This window comes from Lepidothrix coronata, unplaced genomic scaffold (assembly GCF_001604755.1).
Source record: "Lepidothrix coronata isolate B3197 unplaced genomic scaffold, Lepidothrix_coronata-1.0 Scaffold9, whole genome shotgun sequence".
NCBI lineage: Eukaryota > Metazoa > Chordata > Aves > Passeriformes > Pipridae > Lepidothrix > Lepidothrix coronata.
In genome coordinates, this window is record NW_016690189.1 from 7448435 (window position 1) to 7469780 (window position 21346).

Sequence of the window (21346 nt, forward strand, 5' to 3'; positions counted from 1 at the left end):
CACTCCCCAGGTCATTCCCCTTACATATTGTTAAAAGGACAATTGACATTTTTTCACCATCTTTCACCAGAAAAAGCCCTTTCTTCTGTGTTTACGTAAACAGTAAGATGACAGTGGCTTCCTCAGATAACATCTTTATTTAATCACTAGTAAAGTAGGTAAAAATGTCCTGCAGTCCATTTCAATTTTACAAGTAAGTATTCACATTTCTGGACAAAGAGAACAATGGTATATTGCTAGTTTATTTTATACCAGACTGCAGAACTGATGTCTTCCTGGAAAAACAGCTGGATTCCTCCTGAGAAGAACAGAATTCACATAATTTCTAGTTCAGTTCTCTTCTGGTTCTATTGCTATTCATGAGTAAATCTAAAATTCTGTCACCTACAGGACTACAATTTTGTCATGAATTAGAAATTCTAATCCAGTGGATTCTCTATTTCTTAAAGAAAAGTCACATCATGCAGCAAAGTCATATCAAATCAGTATCTCTAATTCTTCATTCTCTTAATATTATTCAGATGTTGCAGAAAGTTAACGTACTAATGCAGCTCAATCAATGATTTTTGTTCCTGTGCAAAGCAGACAAGCAGTGCTGAGGTGAGAACAGCCAGCACAATCTAATTTGAGAAGCAACTGAAAGAGAATAAAACATCAGCAGTAAAGCATTGACATGACGTTCTGTGCAAATACAGTCTGCAACATTCCAAGGGCATGCATAAAAACAGAAGATTCAATCAACTGCATCTACAATAAGACACAAGTAGGGGAAAAACCCCATAAAGAATGAGGGTTTTTTAAAGACAGACATAAAAACCCCACATTTTTGCATAACCAGTATACCAATTTACACTATTGGCAATTCTGTTGTGAAAAGCCTATTCAGAAAACATCTTGCTTGTATTAGCCAAGAAATACATACTTACTAAACTTCTGGAAAGTTATGAAGACTACCCAAAAGAACTGCTTACAAATTGCCCTAGATTTAGCTCAATGGTAGATAAGAAAACAGATATTAACAGCCTCTATATTCTAAACACTGCAGGGGTACCACACAGTGGTTGTTTTGGACGCCTCAGATAAAAACAGGACAGGAAGTCTCAAACTATGCCTCTATTACTGACTCACTGTTTAGATGTCCTGAACGTCCAACGGAGACTGTCAGGAAATGCTGGGCATGGTTTAGAAATGTATCATTCCTTTGGGAAAAAGAAAACAAAACAGAAGCCGCTACACAGCTTTTGTTATTGACACCACTGTATACTTGAAAGCTGGGGAACAATGTTGGGGGACTTGGTGATGCGTGTGACTTCTATAAAGCATCTGTTTGGTTGAGTTGGCTATACATGGACAGACACTTGCCAACATTTTGATGGTTGTTCCTGCAGCTGAATAAGCCTTTGTCTTCTAAAGTAAGGGTTCATCAATGCCTGAGGGGCAAGGGAAAGTAATACACTGACATTTTCAGCAGTTATCATATGTTTCAATCCCCAGTTTGAAAAATGAGGGCTGCACAGAGAGCTATTTAAGAAGATGACTATAAATCAGACTGGCGAGTGGCAAGAAACCGTTCCTACAACAGGACACTGCAGGTGTGAAAAACAAGACCAACTCTAGATTTTGGATTTTTGTGGTGGCTCAAACCACTAGAAAATCTCACTGCATGGAGGACAAAGAGGAAGAACAAGAAGAAGAGAGGAGCAAATGATCTGACTTACTAAAATTTTCATCAGCAGGGAGGGTGTGTTTCTTTGTGTTAGCAAAGAAACTATAGGCAAAAATTAAAGCAAAGTAGCAATGCTTTAGTTAACCAAGTAACAATTCTTCAGGTCCCTCAAAGTGTAACAAACATTGGCCTTGCAACATATCCTATCTCCTTGCTTTAAGGAGAATGCACTGGCAAAAAAACTGAACTCGCAAGCTTCTTCAGCGCTGTTTCCAATAAAATACCTTTGAACTTTTCCCAGTAGTATTCACAAGCAATAAAGCTAAACACCAGTTTAAGTAAGCCAAACCCAACAACGTTTCATGTCTGCTACACAAGATGACACTGACAACATTATATCATTGTTATAATGCTGTCCCAGGAACAACAAATATTGACTGAAGGGTGACAACCTGGTTGTGTTGCTGTTTCAATGTGTTCGCTACAAATGCAAACTATTATTTTCCATCAGCAAACAATCAGCTTCTCAGTAGTCAAGTATTTGAAAGTTTTCATACTAGCATTGACGATAGCAATTAACAGAATTCTCCACTTTTTCAATGCTTCTAGGCATGCTGATATAATAAAAGATCAAACTAGGAAAAAAAAAATACATATATATTTGTTGTCTTTGTTTCTCACCCCTTACAGATATTTACTGAACCACTGTACAAAGAAACACAACTTTAACAACAGGAAACAGCAACAGCCAGAAACAACTGAATTTGTATTTCATGTGCTACGCTCAATACACAAGTTTTATCAAGTTAAAAAATGTAATCAGTTGTTGATAAGTGAAAAGTACTGACTAATGGTGGAAAAAGAAAAACTTAGGGTGGGCAAGAACCCTACAGTCATCTCCATAAAATTATGCAAAGCCCAACCAGCTTAAAGAAAACAGTAACTTCTTCAGGTAATCAAACCATCTCTGATGGCTCCACAGCCTACTGACACCATTGCTTCAGAATGCCACAGCTTATTCAAGTACAGCACCTTACATTGTGACCAGATGATAAAGAAAGTAAAAAGCTGACTTGACCACAACAGAACACTACAGATGGTCTCTGCTTCAACAAGATGCAGTGAGGAGCCAATCAAAAGCCATACTCCAGTTGTCCTGGTTCTGAGGAGGTCCCACACCACTTCAGGAGAGCAACACAGGCCAGTTTTAGCACAGATCCTCCTCACTTTAACAGGTGACCTTTCACCCTTAAAATGACATCTCAAGTTAACACTAGAATAATCGATGTATTGATGGCTTTCATTGTCTATCAGAATAACAATTTGAAGTTTTCCTTTCAAAACTATAATGCAAATATACATCAAGTATAGGGAAGGGGAAAAGCACTACTTAGCAAATGTATATAACAACAAACACAATAAAATCATGTCACACACACAATCTAGAATAAACACTTCGATTTCAAAACTCAAAAAAAGTAACATTGGCAGAAAGAATGCAAAACTTCATCTCCACACAAACCCATTTAGTGTACAGCAAGCTGCCTGCCCCCAGAAGTCAAATCTACTCACTGAAGGTTCACAGTAGAAAAATATCAGATAGCTTTGTACAGCTGGAGGCTGTTAACTTAAAGAATTTAAATTCTTCCAGTTGTGCAGTGTAAAACCACACACTTTGTTTTAATTGTGTGGTTTTACACTCCACAACTGGAAGAATTTAGAAATGCACTACAATTTATGTCTATTAACTGAAACAACCTTTGCATTTTCTTGGGGGCATAAAAATTCCAATAAGATTATGTATTAAAAATTTAGTTTTATAATTATTTTTATAATGTTGCTGCAATATAAACATGTTCAAGAAGAGAAGCTTCTGAGATTTCATATTTCTGTTCTCTGTTCTTTTACCCAATGTACCTATCTTGCAGTAGAAATCTGCTTTAAAAAGTTAACTAGTAAGAGCTCAAAACATTTCTTTTCACAAAGGATGTGCAAGATCCAACACCATGTTTATCATGATACTGAGTCTTATGTGAAATAAATCAAACAAGGAAACAATCTTATTTACAAGGAAATCAAGCAAAAGCTGTTAAAAAAAAGCATATATCAGTGACTGCAAGTCTTCCAATACTGCAAATGTCTCATGTAACAGAAAACTGCAAACCAGAAAGCTAGACAAAAATTAATTCTTCTGCTGAATGTATACTTTGGAATCATGCATAAGAGATCAAATTATGTTTAAGCAAGAAATCAAAAGAAACAATTTAAAAAGCTAACACCCAAGCCACAAGAAAAGATGTAGATTCATTTAAAGCAGCCCATTACCAAAGGTATTGAAACAAAATAAACAAGACCCACACTAATATCTGGGAGGTCACGAAGCTCCTGTCTTCCTTCTGTCTCAGTGTGCTCACTCTTGTAATGTTCAGACAGATCAGTGGGAGTTACACACACTTTCATACATAGTGGACAGATGAAGCCCTGTGAAATGTATATTTGTTTTTAAGAAACTAATAAAGACCAAAAAAAAAAAAGCAGATCTGGAATCAGAAGTTCAAATTCTTATGCTGAAAGTTCTCTACAATCAAAAGCAAAGTCTGTTTTCCTTTCAGAAAGATAGCTTTTGTAAACATATAATACTACAGAGAAAGCAAGAAGGAACAGTTATTAAGGACAAAATAATAAACAAATCTAAAACATGCCTTAAAAGCTAGCACCATGCTAGCTATGTGCTTTCTTGACACTCTTGTTACCCCCTTCACGTGACAGACAAATAAGCTGTGTAACAATTTGTGAAAGGAGCATTACTAGGTACGTCCATCATGAGGTTTCCCATAAGGGTGTTCAGATGTTTTACAGAGAGAGGTAACGGTGGTGTGGTGAGGTTGCAGAAATACCTCTATAAATTAATAAGCAAGTTTGCAACAGCAGCAGGTGAGGCTGAGGCAAACCTGTCTAGCTAACGCAGCCACATTACACCAAGAAAAGCATAATCTCACTGGTAGACTCACTGCAAGCATGGAGTATTTAGCAGATAGAGTTGCACTGGGACCTAAGTTACAAAGGTAGGACAGACTCAAATATTTCCTCCTTGGGCACATTGCACAGTGAAGAAAAGACGTATCTAGACTTGATTACGAGTCTGTGTGTGACCTGAAGTGCTGACGTGGCCACAGATCGGACTTAAACAAATTTTCACCTCTTCTTGAGCAGTTTGAGCAGTTTGAATTCAGATCTCCCCACTCCTTTTGTTTCATTCCACAATTCTCAAAAATCAGGATTTATCTCAACCAGGCTTGAGGAGGTAGAAAACATATGAAGCTGCACAGATCTAATGTTTATTCTTCATTTGAATCTTGAAGCAAAACAAATTTAGAAAATCTAGCCAAGAAATTGGAGCGAAAACAAGTTAATAGATTTCTGACTACATAATGCTGGAGAACCAAGTGGGAACATAATGATAAAACAAAGAGTAAACATTCTGCAGAGACCAACTATGGTGCTCCTGAAGAGAAGCTCCAAGAGAGACACCACCTCAAGTCAGCTGTGCAGGAAAAGGAAGACCCACAGAAAGATTCGAGTTGCATGCTGTAATGCAAGAATCTGAGGAGAATAAAAACCCATCACTAAGTGCAGAGCTCAGTTTGAAACAGACTTTGAACTTCTTTGCTAAGAATAACACCCAAATTGTAACTAATGCAACAAATGGTGGGATTATTGACAACCAAAAGATACTTTTTCTTGTTAGACATGCATAACAACCAACAGTGACAAAGCAGTTTTTGGTCTGACCCAATTTTGTTTCAGTAGCAAGAAAAGCCAATAGGGCAATAGTGCAGGCACAACACCACTTTGAAATCTCATCTGATGTTAAGAAAATACTGCTGCACTAGTATTGAGGTACCTTGTGACACCCACAAGCTGTACAGTCAGCAATCTTGCAGTCATGTTAACAGAATTGTACAGTTTTAGCCAAACTTTGGAAAGAAGCAACTATCTCATTGCACATTTTCATGCCTTAATTAACTAAAAAAGTATAAAGATTTTAGTCTGCAGTTTAGGAATATTTATTTGCTTCAGGGATGGCTAAATATGCATACAAAACAGATCTAGACTAAAAAATGTGTGACATGTACAACATGCAGCAAAATATTAAGGGATGTCTGATTACACTGACTGCAATAAGGCTTCAAGAAATAAGAAATAAGCAGATGCATAGATGGAAGGAGATCAGGATTTTAAACAGCCCAGTGAAAGTTACTCTTATCTCTTATTATAGCCCAAACAGGAATATTTGAATTGTCACACACTTTATTCAGCGTAAGAAAGGGTACTTCGCTGCCTTTAATGCTGTAATAGGAGTACTTAACCTTGCACTGTAGTTGCATGCTAAGCTCAAAACATTTTCATGTCATCAGGCTACATTAGCACAAACTAGCTTCAACAGCCAGTGAAGTCAGTTTGCATTTTTCAGAGTTAATATTTGACAACACCATAAATCTAAAGACATTATAATGTGGGATTGAAGCAAGAATAACAACTTATTCTGCTGATTAAGTATGGCATACAGCATATAAAAAACTGATAGGATTTACACGTGGTAGATTCAACATCAACACCAAACAAAACCCAATGTATTTGATATTTCACAAGAAGGACAAGGTTTCCAGTACACATTACATCTTAGCAGAAGCAAGGTGAAAATGGAGTTAAGCCTCGTTTTTTTCAGCTCTCATAGAAGTTTTACTAACAAGGAGTCTTAAGCTTACATCTCATTGCTTTTAATTTCAATAATTCATCTCTAGAACTACAGGAAGGATTGCTTGCGACAAATTGATAAGCCTAATTAATAGTTACATATAAATATAGCCTAGCCTTCCTTTTTTTATTTAAATAAGAAACAATTTTTAGAAGATGACACTTGCAAGTATTTATTTAGTACAGCTGTTATTTAGGAAGGGCATCAAAGGTTACTCATAACAGGTTCATGCAGCAGAAAACCAGTAACCAAGGTTTAAAACGCCAGCCCCACGTATGGTGCACAGTACCTCAGAGGAGCCTTCATTGTTCACATCCACAGCATTTCCAGGTGTGGCAGATGAATCTGAATCTGAGCTCTGAGACCCACCTCTGCCTGGAGTCTGAAACAGATGGGAAAGAGAAAAATGAGTGTCTACATTTCAATATTTTATAAATATTTAATAACGCATAGTATCAATCCTATATAAAGGCCTCTCTTCTGCTTGCTGGAATACAGAAGTATTTTCCCTTCACAACAGTAATGAAGTGAACAAGCTGACAAGCAATTATACAATTTTCAGCACAACACTTCAACAAAAGCTTTTACCCAAGACTCTCCATACACAAAAGGACAAGCAGACACCATAAGCAAAGGCAGGATTTTAAACCCTTTCCTCTCATGAATGTTCAATGCAAAACAAAAAATCTGGCTAAACTCTGCCCTTGTATCACTCTTGCTCATGTTAAATTAGGTCTCTATATCCTATAGGAAAACACTAGAAATTACAATCTAAAAAGTTTCGGAAGTATTAAACTAGTATCACACTACTTTCTGATAACTTGTCTACAACCTGAACAAGCCTTTAAGTATTTGAAAGACAGAAAACTAAAGTGTGAGGACCCTGCTGATTCAACAAGCATACAAGCAGGTACACTGCCTTATTTCAAAAAAAATTAAAATAATAATCAAGTCTCTGGTAAAGTTAAAACCTGTTAATCAGTAAGACAACCTATAAAGATATACTCTTGTGAATATACTGGAAATCAAAACAACAGTATTGATTTGAAACTATAGGTTTAGATTAAAAAAGAAAATAAATTTTAAATACTACATGATTCAAAATCTAAGTAAATGGATTGTATCTTATAATCCTTATTTAACTATAACTTCAATTTAAATTTCGTTTAACTTCTACTCATCTCCAGAACGTCACTGCTTGACTTATGGCAGAAGAGTTAGCATTCTCAAAGCAAACATCAGGCATTATCTTAATACAGATATGCAATTACAGTTTCAACAAACAAAAAGTTCATTATCTAATTCCCTTACAACAAATGGGATGAAGTAATGCTACTGCTGTATTTTAGCCCATCTGAAAATACATGTAATTCTATAAAGGATTTTATATTTTAATAGAGAAGGAATAAAGATAAAGAATTTAAATATCTAGATTGAAATAGCTTTAGTTATAGATAAATAGCTTTAGTTTCCAGATCTTGGTGTCTCCAAAATCTTACTTGGTTTGGAATTTTTTTGCTCAAATATATCCTTTTCTTGAAGACAAATCTGATATCTAACCTTTTATAAGACATCTGCAGCACACATGATTTCCATACTTTGAAAATTAAGTACATTTTCCTGCTTTGTTTTAAAAAGAATGTTCTATTTTCAACTTTCATAAAGATAACACCTTTTTATTACTAATCAAATAAAAAAATATGTAATAAAAATGATAAATTTACTGATGAAGGACTTAATTCCCAGTGAGATCTATTTCAGTTTTAGAAAGGCTCTGAAGACTGGCCAAAGGGAAGAGGGGAGGAGTGAAGCAACAACCTATGGGGCCTGGTGACACTGAAAGAAGACAACCATTTCTCATTCCAGCTTTCTCTGAGGTCGTCATTTAAGTCATCAACATGTGGTGTTTTTCCTAGTCCATGTCTTTTTCATTTTAGCTGTTTTATATTTCTAAAGAAAATATGAACGCGTAGTTTCCTTCTAGTACAGCGTACAAAAGCGATAGGCAAAGTGATGCAAGCTCTGCAAGTTGGCAACAGGAGACGCAAAAAAGGGGGTAAGCGGAGATACAATGCACATGGCAAAACACATCAAAGTGAAGGCATTGGTTAGTATTCTCCTCCCGGTCACTGATACAGACAGTAAACAAGGCACATCCCAGCATGGACCACAGATGCACACTCATCAAGTTTCCATGTGATATCAAACTGGGAGGACTAGCTGATACACTCAAGGGCAACTCTGCCACTCAGGGAAACCTAGATGGGCTGGAACAATAAGCCATTGGGAATCTCATGCCACTCAACAGGGACAAATGCAGAGTCCTGTGCCAGGGAAGGAAAAGACCTGGCAGCAACAGAGGCCTCCCTGCTGAAAAGGTCACTGGCCTCGTGTCAGACAGCAAGCTAAACAGGAGCCAGCAGCATGCCCTGGCAGCAGAGAGGGACACCAGAACCCTGGACTGTGTTAACAGGAGCCCAGCCAACCAACCAAGGGAAGCGATCACCCCCCACTGGCCAGCACCCATTGGACCATGTCAAGTTGCTGCATCCAGTTTCGACTCTCCCAGTCCAGGGAGGACACTGATAAACCAGAGTGAGTCCAGGAAAATGCCACCAGGACACCTGGAGATGGAGCATCTGCCCCATGAGAGAGGCTGAGGGAACAGGGCTGGCTCAGCCTGGAGCAGAGACAGCTTTGGGAGGGCAAAGCAGCAGCCACACTACCACTTCTTGAGGAGGCCATCAAAAGCAGAAGCCAGGCCAGTTCGAGCAGAACACAGTGGGAGGATCAGACACAGAACTGAAATGAGAGGTTCCACTGGATGTAAAAAACAGATTTTCCAGCATGAGGCCAGGCCTAAGCAGCCTGCTCCTGACATCCAAGCTGGTCCTGCTCGCAGCAGGAGCTTAGACTAGAGAGCTCCTGAGTTCCCTTCATGCCCAAATTGTTCTGTGGCCTATGAAGTGCTGCTCATAGAAACACACACGTTGCAGGAAAGCTTTGAAATACAAGTTTAGTAACTCCATTAATGAAGATGTGGATTGTGTGCATTGACAGTCAGAATAATATCTAAAACAATTGGTAATGTGTAGCCAAGTTTCCCAGTAAGACAGCAAAGTTAGAATATTGCATCTAATGTTATAACCGATTTTCTTTATTTTATACAGTTCAGAAGTTCCTTTCCATGCAGTGCATAAACCACAACCATGCAACCCAGCGGTAAGGCTCACTTGTGAATCCACTTTGTTCAAGAACAAAGAATCCAAAGAAGATGCAAACACACATACGTCTACATAAGGGAAAATAAGAGGTCAGTGTCAAAGCTTTCTTCCATGAAGGAGATGAACTTTCACGATATAAGAATAAATTTCTTATTGAGAGGAACTTTTAAAAATGCTTTAGAAATTTGAAAAATCAAAAGGCTTTTGTATGGTAGTTAGCCGTGGTGGCTGTTTGGTTCTAGAAAGCCAGAAAACTTGGACCCCTGTCTGTCCCAGCACCTACAGGCACAAGTGAAATGGGATGTTTTGAAATGAAGGAAGTGTCAGCATTAACAGATATGCATGTCTTTACTAATGCTTTACATGAAATGGAAGTCTTTTGTTTCACCCTTCATCTCCAAAAACTGAAGAATGTGCCTTCACGTAGCCTTGGACAGAGACAAGAGAGCAGGGACAACCTGAATAGAACTTGATAACCTGGGCAACGGCAATAAGAGATGGTCAAACTCTCTTTAGACAGGCAGCATATACCTCCTCTTTTGCAATACCTGAGCAGATGCTTTCAGCACACCTAACGAATCACTTCGTACCAAACCCAAGAATCTTCTGAGACAATTAACACAGTATTTTCTTCACCTCATAACTCCCTATACAACGCTGCTGTACATTGTTAATCACCTATCCCATTTCATACCAGAGCTGACTGCATTTTGCAGAGGGATTCGCGTATTAAATTCTGCCAGTTCTAGTACTACAAATTCGAGATTATTACAACCTCCAGGATGCAAGCTCTTATATTAAAAGCACACAGTTATTACTATATGCTTGATTAAAGTATTTACTTTATGAAACACTTCAGACATGCTATAATCACACTAATAAGCACTGCACGGCATGTCTTATTGCATGCATTATATGACAGAAATTATTACACAATACAGGTAAAATCCTTTTAACCTTTCAAAAAACAATGTACTCTTCAAAAAAGAAAGCATAATTCCAAGCTAGATTTAGAAAGCCTAGTACAAACAAGTGGCATTTTCTGATGAGTGCTAGGCACAGGAAAGAAGGGTGGGAAGGAAAGATGTCATTAAGTAACTTCCAGGTTGCAGTCCATAGCTCCCATTTGCAAAGTATACAGAGTAGCAAGAAAAAAAAACAAAACAAACAAACAAAAAACCAACCAAACAAAAAACAAACAAACAAACAAACAAAAAAAGAAATCGAAATGATGTTATGGAAGCCAAGACCAAAGATCCAATTAACATAGTTAAGCTACGCTCACATACCACTGTTATATCATATTCCATTAAAAAAAAAAAAATCACAACACATTGAACAACTTGGACTTTGTAATCTAAGGAAAGACTCAGAATGACACTCCTTGTTTTCAGATGGCCTATACAGGGGAGCAAATAAATGACTTACTAATCCCATAGAAAATTTCTACACAGGCTTCTGTAATATGTACTTTTACAAAATTAACATTAGACCCCTGAAGTCATACCTGGAGCTGAAAGACTGATGCAAAATTAGTCTTTGATCCAGCATATTTCTCTCCTAGCTTTCTGAGTTCATTTGTTTACTTTGCAAAGAAACATGTTTCTACTACTAGCACTACAGTTGTACAAGTAATATGCTAAACTCCATAATGCCATTCTCTGTGTTTCCTCAAAACTGCAAGCTAATAAAAAGAAACTTCATTAACAACAAAAAGGATGACAACGATTGCAGCTTGTTTTCTGAAAAGGAATAGAAAATTATATAATGAATGAGTTGAGTTTAAGCTTTAAAATGACTGATAATAAATATGGGTCACTACCGTGTCATTTTTGCATATTCATTTATCTGTCTATAGCCACATTCCTTTCAGTTATGATACTCTTTTCAGCAGTTTTAAATTCAGAATAAATTAAAACCTTTGAAAAAATATGTAAAGCCTTGAGAAAATGTGAACAAATATGGACTTAAACAGTTTGCCCAGCACAGATTTAAATACAAAATAAGGGTACTAGTACAACCATAAAAACGTCCTGAAGCAACAAGCAAGACACAAGAATGAGAAGGTAAGAAGGCCAAAGCCTTGTTATCAAACAACTCTCAGTGCTAGAAACGAGGTAACCTGCAACACAGAACATTAATATCATTTACTTCTAAAGAAGTGTGATGCTACTTTATGACTCTGTAAAATTAAGTTACTCCTGACTTCACAGGGCATAAAGCCTTTCTTTCCCATCGTACCATCAGTTTCACAAAAGTAGACCTTGTGCCCAAGAATGGGCACACGTGCTCCCTCTGATTCCTCAGGAGAGGGTACAAGCACAGCTGCAGTTCAGCATTCATCCAAGTAAATATGCTATCTAGCAAGCCCTGCAATTATAAATGTAAAAAGAAAATTATACATAAGGCATGAGATGCAATGCATCCCAGACAAGCAAATATATCTGTTCCCAAGCTTGGAGTAAGAGAAAGGTGACTGTACTACCTGAACTACAGAAACACCTGCAAATTCCTGTTCTCCCCCAAGACCCCAAGATCTCGAGACCAAGAACTCGAACATTAGTTAGAAACAGAGAGCAAAAGAAACTTACCACTCAAACACAGCACAGTTGTCAACAGTTGTAGACATCCAGTTAAACACAAAGAATGAAGATAAAAACTAATGTAAACAGTAGTCACACTGGCCCAGTAGATGAGTCCTCACTTAAAAACATGAGCAATGGGAAGAAGGCTCAGAAGGAGGTCAAAATAATCAGTTTTGCATCAGCTGGAAATAAATGCCTCCTCCTTGGAAATACAAAAAGTGAGCTCTGCTTTAACAAGCCAGAGGCAACAGCCACTGGCCCGCTAGAGATGAACAACGGAGAGAGGACACAATGCCCACAAAGGGCATTCAGAGTTGAATAAAGAAAAGACAGCTCTCCAAGGAATCCACTGACAAAAATCAAACTCTCTGAGCAGGAAAGTTGTGCCTCAGACATTCCACACAGATTTGGGAATATCCACACAGACCTTTTGGGAAAGACCACCTTTTTCTAGATCAGCATGACGAACAACGCATGAAACAAAGAAGTGGCAAGAATGAATGAAAGAGGGTTTTATGGTGCAAATGTACAAAACAGATGGATCCCTGAGATGTCACATTGAAAACATACATAAAATTTAGAAACAGCTTTTATAAGGAAAGGACCTAAAAGGAGGATCTAACTGAAGACCGCATGGAGATACTAACTTCGAAAACTAAATGAGCAATGCTAAACATATAATACTTTCTATTTTGAAAATATGCCATTCAAATTCACTGTGAAGACACTTTTAAAACCAGCAATTACAGCTGTGGAAGAAAAAAAAGGTGATCCAGGTACAGAAGCAGTACATCTGATGTTTCAAAAGTTCAGGAACCAGAATTTCAAACAAGTAACTAAAACTATAAACCATATCTTTGTAACTGTTATCCTTCTTGGCAGCCAGCTGAGTTATAACAAAAACAAATGTAATAAAGAATTCCTTTTTTAAAAAACATTCTTTCACAAGTTATATCACTAGTAATGACTAGCTCTTGGACTAGGAAGGATGGCATCCCCTATAATCAAATAATAAACCAAACAGATATATAAGAAACGATGTTTCAGTGCCTGTAAGGCAGGGGGTTCTTTGTCAGATGATGCACAAAGAAAAGGGTCAAGAGCAGGTTTCTTAGCCTTCAAATTACCGCATGAGACACATGAAAGATTTGAATAATTACATTCTTCATGGAAATATCTGACAGCTCCCAAAAGTCCGCTTTTAATACCAAAGCGGAGCAGAAGCATTTTTCAAGGCTTGCCAACCAGATTGTAAGTCAAAAAGGTATGTATGTATGAGGTTGTGCTTGCAATCACTACTTTTACAAAATGCCTACTGCCTCTTTTAATAAGAGGTGAATTTTTAAAAGCATAGTTATTTTCACCAAGTAAAAGATTAACACCTTTAAAAATCTTGGCATTTCTCTATTTCATTTTTGGGCAGGAAAAAGTCTGTTTCACCTTTGTTGACAATTAGCTCTGCGGTAATCCTGTAATTTTCAGGAACAACTGGAGAACAGTTACTTGTTCAAACTTTTCAGAAAAGATGTCTGTTTCTAACATAAAAATTTTCACACCAACTTTATTAGATTTTTATAGAAAGTGTTTAGCCGTATTTATACTTGGGGCAAAGATCCTCTGGCACTGCATCAAGTTTCTTCCTCTTTCACAGAAGCTTTCCTCGACGGCCTCTCAGAATCAATAAACACCCAGTTACCTACTGCCAATATTTAATTAGGTCGGCATTAAGTTTCCCTGCTTGTTAGCAGAGCTTCCCATCAAACTTAAGGAAGGAAGTTCTTCCTTGTAAACACGAAGCTCCAAATAGGCCAAGATCTTCACCTGCTCAGGGTCTAGGACCAAAAAATAATTTAGGGTATACTTTACACTGAAAAAGCTAGCAATATGCTTACTTTATTCCCCTATGTTAACTCTCATTCTTGTAGCAATGCTTCCTCGCATGGCAGATAAGGAAAGCATGCCAGCCTTTCCAATGAAACACCCTTTCACAGAGGTGTTAGGCAGACAGTACGCTTTGGAAGCAACACTAGACAAAACGGGGCGAGCAGCCGGTTTCTCCTCTATCCATGAGCGCCTCCTGCATGACACCGACACCGCTCTCCCGCGGTGCGGGATGTGCAGCTCTGCCTGCCCACCGCCGGCGTGACTCAACCCTTTTCGGTGCGTTCCCCAGCCGAGAGCCCGCGGTGACGGACTCCTGTAGCCGGAGCCAGCCGGCACCTGCCCCGCGCCAGCGCCTCCCCGGCAGCTCCCGCCCGAGCCGCAGGCGAACTGCAAGGCGACTGGCACCGCCGCGGGGATGCGCGGGGATCCGGGAAGGCGAGAAGGGTTTCGTAAACCAGTGTCACAACTTGGCTTTCCGAGCCAGGCAGAGGTGCCGGAAAAGCCGGTTCCTTAAACACGGCAGACAGGCGGACGGTGGCGGCCGGGCTGGCTCTCGGCGTTATGAGCCTGCCGGCCCCGCGGGGGAATCACGGCGGGTCCCCGCGGCGGCTCTCCCCGGGCTGGGCTTCCCCCGACCCTGCCCTGTGCGCTGGCGGCCGCAGCCGCGGCGACGGGCACTGGCGGCGGGCAGAGACGCCGCCGCGCTGCGGGAAGGGAAGGGAAGGAGCCACGCCGGGGCAGGGCCGCCTTGCGCCCTTCCGACAGGCCCGGCCGCGGGAGCCCGCCCGTCAACAGCGTCTCCGCCCAGCCCGGGGGGCGACACTGCCCCCAGCAGGGACCACGGGCCCGGCCCGTCGGGGCTCGGGCCGTCCCCCGGCGAGGGGGCGGGGGCGGACAAGCTCACGGCCTTCCCGGCCGCCACGGCCCTACCCCGCACCCTGCGCCGCAGCACGGGCCGGGCCAAGGGCTCCGGCTCCGCCGCGGAAAGCGCGGCTCCGATCCCGGCCGGCCCCAGGAAGCGGCACCTCCACGGCACGGCGGGGCAGGGCAGGGCAGGGCAGTGCAGGGCACGGCACGGCACGGCACGGCACGGCACGGCACGGCACGGCACGGCACGGCACACCGCCCTCGCCGCTGGGGCGGGTCTCGCTGCCTTACCCGCTGTAGAATCCGCCTGAACATGGTGGCAGAGCGCGGATGCCGCCGGGCGGCCTCGGCCAGGCCGAAGGGAAGCCACGGGGCCCCGCGCAGCGCCGCCCCCGCCCCGAGGAGCCCGGTGCGGCCCGCTCGCCCCGTGACAGCCGCTGCGGCCGGGGAGGCGGGGCCGCCGCCGCGCCCCGCCCCGCCCCGGGGAGGGACGGGCCCCGTGGGGACGGGGCTGCGGCCGCCGCCCGGCCGCGGGGAGCCGGGGGAAGGGAAAAGGGGTAGAGAGGTGTAAGGGGCGCCGGGCGGCGGGGACTGCCCCGCGGGACGGGATGGGGTCTGTGCCCGATGGCCTCGCGGGGGCCCGGGCCGGGCCGCTGCCCGCCGCACCGACCCAGCGCCGCAGCTCTCGGTGCGCTCTGCCCGGAGTCTCCGCCGCACGAGAGGGGTCCCGGCTGCTGAGGGCAGGGGGGGAGGAGGGAGGACGCTGGTGTCTCTGCCCCTCGCCATCGGGCTGCAGTGCCGCGCAGCCCGGAGGAAGCTGGGCCGGCCCCCAGTTCTCCCCTCAGGGATTGCCCCCGGCGCCCGACAGCTGCGGCCCTTCGCTACTGTCATTACTCTGGCATCGGCCGGGAGAAGGGAAAAGACCGTAGTTTGAACTTGCAGCTTTGGGCTCACTGGATGAGGCAAAGCGCAAACGTAGCGCCGTGTTACTTTGTTACTCGTGCGGCACTTAAAGTACTGAGAAATGCGCGCTCAGTGAGGATTGTTGAAGCACACTTCTTCGGATAACTGGAAATGTAATTCTGAAGGAGCAGTTCTTTCCTTCAAGCCCTCAAGTGAAAATACTATCTTGTGGCATGAGGCTGTGTTTTAAATATCAGAAAAGGACATTCTGCTTGCACAAACATGCACCTATCTTCCAAAAAAAGCCCCTACAACCCAAAAGCATCAGTTTAATTGAGAAAGAATCTGTACCTGTAGGTGCTGAGGCAAAACCCCACATCAGACATGGAGTTGCTGGAACACCACTACCCTCTAGAATATGCAATTCAAGACGTTACAGTTCCCTGTTCTATCCTAAAGCTGCAACTTTGGATGCAAGACAAAGGGTCACAAGTAAATAATAAACCCGGTCACTGACTAATTGTGTCAACTAGAACAAATATCAGAGTACCAGTTGTGCTGCAAAAATCAAAAACATTTTTCCACTCAAAAGTTGATGTTTCCAAGCACTCTAAAATCCTTAGACTTTGTGTGAGTTACAAGCACATGACCAGAAGGATTTGGCTGTCGCAGCTTAAAGCTTGAGGCAAGGCAGAGTTATATGACTGAGCTCATGTTTGCTCCTGTTACACGTTCCAGTGTGTTTCTTGTTAATGTCATTGGGTCCACAACCAAGGCAGGTTAAGAGCACACACACAGTGGGTAATGGCTTCAGCTGATGAACGGTGACATCTTTGGTCACACCCAAGACATAATTTTCATGTCTCCATAGTACAAAATAGCTTTGCAATTTGGCAATAAGGTTTGTTTCTGAATTTTGTACGTGGGATTAATCGTGGGAATAGAATTGGTTTTGTAGAGCTGTATTGATCCTTAAATATCTAGGCAGGCTGTAAAGCTAATCAAAATGACTGCAAATTTTAATATCTCGCTCCCTTTACCAGATATTTCAACAAGAGTGAGTGACAGCCTAGGCCATGAACTCCTGGAGTGCTCAGTTTGCCATACTCAAGTAACTTAAGCAGCCCATCTTCACAGCACATTTTTTACTCTCCTAGGTTAGCGGTTCGTGAGTGCTCAGAGGAAGATGATAGAGATTTGAGGACACTAGTTAAAAGTCTTACTTTGGAGGAGGATTTTCTTAAACAAGTCTTGCAAGGAATACATGAGTGTGGATGTTTGAGTGAACACATGCATCTGTTTCCCTGTCCAACCACCATTCCTTCAGTAACTTCACAATCCATGGGCCAATTTCAATCAAATACAACAGAGCCAGATAAAGCTCAAAGATATGAAGTTCCTACAAATTTAAATAGGTGGCCAGAGAGAGGAGAGAGAGACCCTATTGATTCCCGCTTGCAAGGAAAGACTGCAGTGTGACAGTGACAGCCTTTGTTACATACCAGAGGATGCACATAAAAATTTGCCCTTGGGGCAGAGATCTAGGGGGAAAAATATTAAATCTGTCTCATTTCCAGTGAAAGTCCTTGGTTTTAATTATTGTGCATATGGTAATGCTTATGAATTCATACCATGGGCTGTCCTAGTATTGAAGTCTCAGGCTATGCTAGTATGTATATAGGCTGTGTCCTCAGACAAGGGAGCTGTAAATTTTCATTTCATTCAAGCTCATGAACTCTGTGAAGGGTTTGGTGACAGGCGGATTAAAAGGTGCCTTTTTAAGGAGTCCATTGGCAGTGGAAAGTCTCGGATCACAGTCACAGAAAAGATTTTTCAGAAACTAGGTGGGAACAGACACCTTATCCTCTAAACAGAAGCTGAAGGCTGAAAGTCTGAACTATATCAACCTCTTGCATACCTGTCAAACCAAGCACGCCTTTATTTCAATAGAGAACTGAAATCAGTCTTTTGACTGTACAAGCAGTATTCAGGATGCCCCTGTGAGCACCAGCACCTCTCATGTCTTCCAACAAATAACTGCTGGGTTTTGTTGGGGTTTTGAGGGGTTGTTGTTTGTCTATTTGTTTTAATGGCTACGCATATAGCCAAATAAAAAGCAGTGATTTCTGGACCATGGCTCACAAGAATTGGTGTCCACACAATCTTCTACCACAACTGAGGGCTACAAGAAACCACTGTCACTTGGTACAAAATGGCAAGGAACGTAATGTATATCCATAGCTTGCTTAGACTTTTGGCCTATAAATTTGCAAAGTTTCTGGGTTATTGTCCTATGTGTTTTCAGTGTTTATAAAGATGATTATTTTCAGTCACGTAAATTCCTGATCTCAAAATCTCTTGGTCACAAGCTCCTTTGATTCACGATACGCTACACTGGAAAAGTACCCATTTTTTCAAGATGTTATTTTTAAGTATCCTATTTATAAAATCAGCCTCCAATTAGTTTTCTTTTTCCTAACTCTTTAACTGTCCATTTCTGACTGTCACTATGTGCTGTTCATATACTTTCAGCAAGTAGCCTTCAAATTTACCCATAACTTTTTCTGAAGCTCTCTCCCTCAAGTTAAACTCTATGAAGCTCAGTTGAGCACAGGTTGTTTAAAGGATATGGTCTAGCTGACATGGTGGTATTTGGTCAAAGGTTGGACTTGATGATCTTGGAGGTCTTTACAAACCTTAATGATTCTACGAAAACCATATGACGAAATTTGGAAGATTTATGAAGTGCAGATTTGGGAAAAAATGCATTTTCAACTGAAGGCAGAGCTGCTTAGCAGCACAGATGGGCCACTGCTATATAATGGGGGTACATGGACCTTGCCAGACAGTGCTAAGGCTGGCAGCTGCCTCCCTGCCTGTCACCTGTATATATAGGGTACATCTGCTCCACAGCAGCCATAGGAGAACTAAGATATCCACTTAAGAACAACTAAAAGGCTTTTCAGAGATCTCAAAATATGAAAATCTGTATTCATTACTGATCTATACTTTAAAATGGACAATGGCTAAGTGTTAAAATCTATCTTGCCTTCAAAAGTTTGATAGTTTCGGTATTTTGTTATTGAACTTTTGTTTCCCCCTCAACTTTATTAGGAGAAACAAATGTGTTTAGCCTGAAAAAATATTTAGGGTGGTTTTAAAGTGGTGTTAGCACATCAAAATTAACTTGTGGCTTTGGTCGCTAGTGTATAATTTTGTACTCAATCCAAAACTGGTCCTCTGAGTAACATCTCCCAGTTATAAAAAAGGAAATATTGATACCTCTCTACTGTGAAAAGAAATTGGAATCTTGTGATGAAGAGCATTATAGAAGAGTCCAATATTACTACTAGTATTTAATAAATTAACAAATTTATTGGCAATCAGTTAGTGATGGTAACCAAATGATTTATGAGCAGTGAAAGACATGAAGTCTATTGTCCCATGAAGAACATATCCCACAGCTTCACCTTTACAGAAACTTCATCTTCTGTCTCTCCAAGGCCACTCAGGGTCCCCACCACACAGGATACAGGATATGCTGTGGTCAGTTCAGAGCTGCACAGGAGCTTGACTTGCTGATCTTTCCAGTAGCATAAACATGGATCTTTCACCTCTACCCAGTCATTAATTTTGTCAGAACCCCAAGAAATGTAAACGTCTTTGAGTTATCTATGCTTGTTTCAATTTAGACATAAACTGCCATATGGGTTCAAAAGGTATGGAGCGGGGAGCAGAAGGAAAGGACACTGAAAGTCACAAGAGGTCACCTCTGCTTCCCTTAGGAGCTAGGCGAAAACCAAAGGGTGGTTTTAGTCTACGCTTGAACTAGTCACAAATGGTTCCTGACCCATTCCCTTCTCACTCTCCCTTCCCATCTCCCTTCTCAGAAAAATAACATCTCTTCAGTTCTTCATTCCTGGTACTGACGAGGTTGGCCAGAGCATAAGTACTTCACCCTGCAAGTGTTAGAGTGAGTGTGTTTGCTCAGCTGCTTTAGAACCAGGCTGACTCTGTGATGATGACTGGGGGCCAGCTCCTGTGCTACAGAAAGCCTCTTTCAAGTCAGTGCAATTAGTTGCATGAGTAACAAGCATGTGTACTAATAAGGGCTAAATGGCTAACATTAATACCAAACCCAAGATCTCAAAGTCATGACTTCATTCTAGTGTTACAGAACTTGAATGCTGTAAAATTTGCACAACTCTACCCAGGAAACTCCAATTAAGGACAGAAATAACAGAATAATCTCTATTAAAAACAAAAAAATTGCTCCAGTCACTGATTTTTTTTTCTATTCACCTCAAGACTGAATCCTTGTGTAGTCTATGCCATGTAGCTTTGGTGGAGTAGCTGGAGAGACAGGCACTGGAACTAGAGAAAGCCCAGCAGCATGCAAGAGAATGTAAGTCATAAATATGTATGAGTTCATGGAAAAAATAGACCTGATATTAATATAACCAAATCTGAGATGGAGAAGGTCTGCTGCTGAGTCATGTAGAGCACTCTTTGCCAAATGCCTCAGCTAAGAAATTATTCTACATAAAGTTGAAAGCCTGCCACAAAACAAACAGTTCCAAATTCCACCATAAAAAGCTGTGGTGATACCATGGCCATTCTGATCCAATTACTCCAGAGACATCAGGACTTGCTGGCAAGTCTCCTAGGCACTTTCCAGTTAATGGCACAGAAAATGGGTGAAAATGAACAAGAAAAGAGGTTTGTGGAATTCCACTGCAAACTAAAATTACAATATTTTAAAGAACAGATTTTTTGGGGTTACTTATCTTCCCACTTTGGCATATGCTAATATACATGTATAATTTCTCTTTCCCTGCTCTTAGACACAAACTTACTCATCTCCATCAGTCTAGGCATGTTGGAGACTGTTTCAAAAATTTTGAAGCAAAATGTTTGAAATGCCAAATGAAATAAGCAGGGGAAATAGTTATGCAGGTTGTAGGGGATGTCAGTATTACTGATTACTAAAACTAACCTTAGTAGGACTTTCCTAGTTAGAGCAGAAACATAAAACGAATTTTCAATGTCACGTATAAAGATTTAATGATAGTAGTTATGGGCATCATTTTGGTTACCCTTTTGCATATCTACAAAAAATGCTGAAGGTCTGACTTGGGTTGGTTTTTTTTTCAAACAAAAATCCAACTAAATGCATTAACAAGCTTTTGCTTGGTAGTTTTGGTTTTGGTTTGGTTTGGGTTTTTTTGGGTGGAGGGAGGGAGGGGGTTTAATATAGGAAAGTCCATACAGCACTGATTCCAACACTCTGAACATTAATGCTCTATTTGTTCATGGCTTTGTATATAAACAGATGCAATAAATGCTGGCTTTGTTGAGAGTCACTGTGTACATGCATTGCATCAGCAATTCAGTTAAATATTTTTAAATGGCCAGAATACAGGCTGCTAAATAAAGAAGGTAAATTTTAACTATAAAA

General features: G+C 41.0%; 1 protein-coding gene across 2 annotated transcripts in view; it reads right to left on the bottom strand.

Annotated features, from left to right (window-relative positions):
- Positions 1–15366, bottom strand: part of EEA1 (early endosome antigen 1) — a 73760-nt gene extending 58394 nt beyond the window's left edge. Inside the window, exons 1-3 of one of the 2 annotated variants that reach the window (XM_017804422.1) lie at positions 15277–15366; positions 6715–6807; positions 4025–4147 (exon numbers count right to left, since the gene is read on the bottom strand). In XM_017804422.1, the coding sequence (XP_017659911.1) occupies positions 4025–4147; positions 6715–6807; positions 15277–15300 (240 nt within the window). In that variant the 5' untranslated portion in view covers positions 15301–15366. The remainder of the gene's footprint in view (positions 1–4024; positions 4148–6714; positions 6808–15276) is intronic. The other variant, XM_017804424.1, reaches the window with a different exon arrangement.
- Between the last annotated feature and the right edge of the window lie 5980 nt (positions 15367–21346).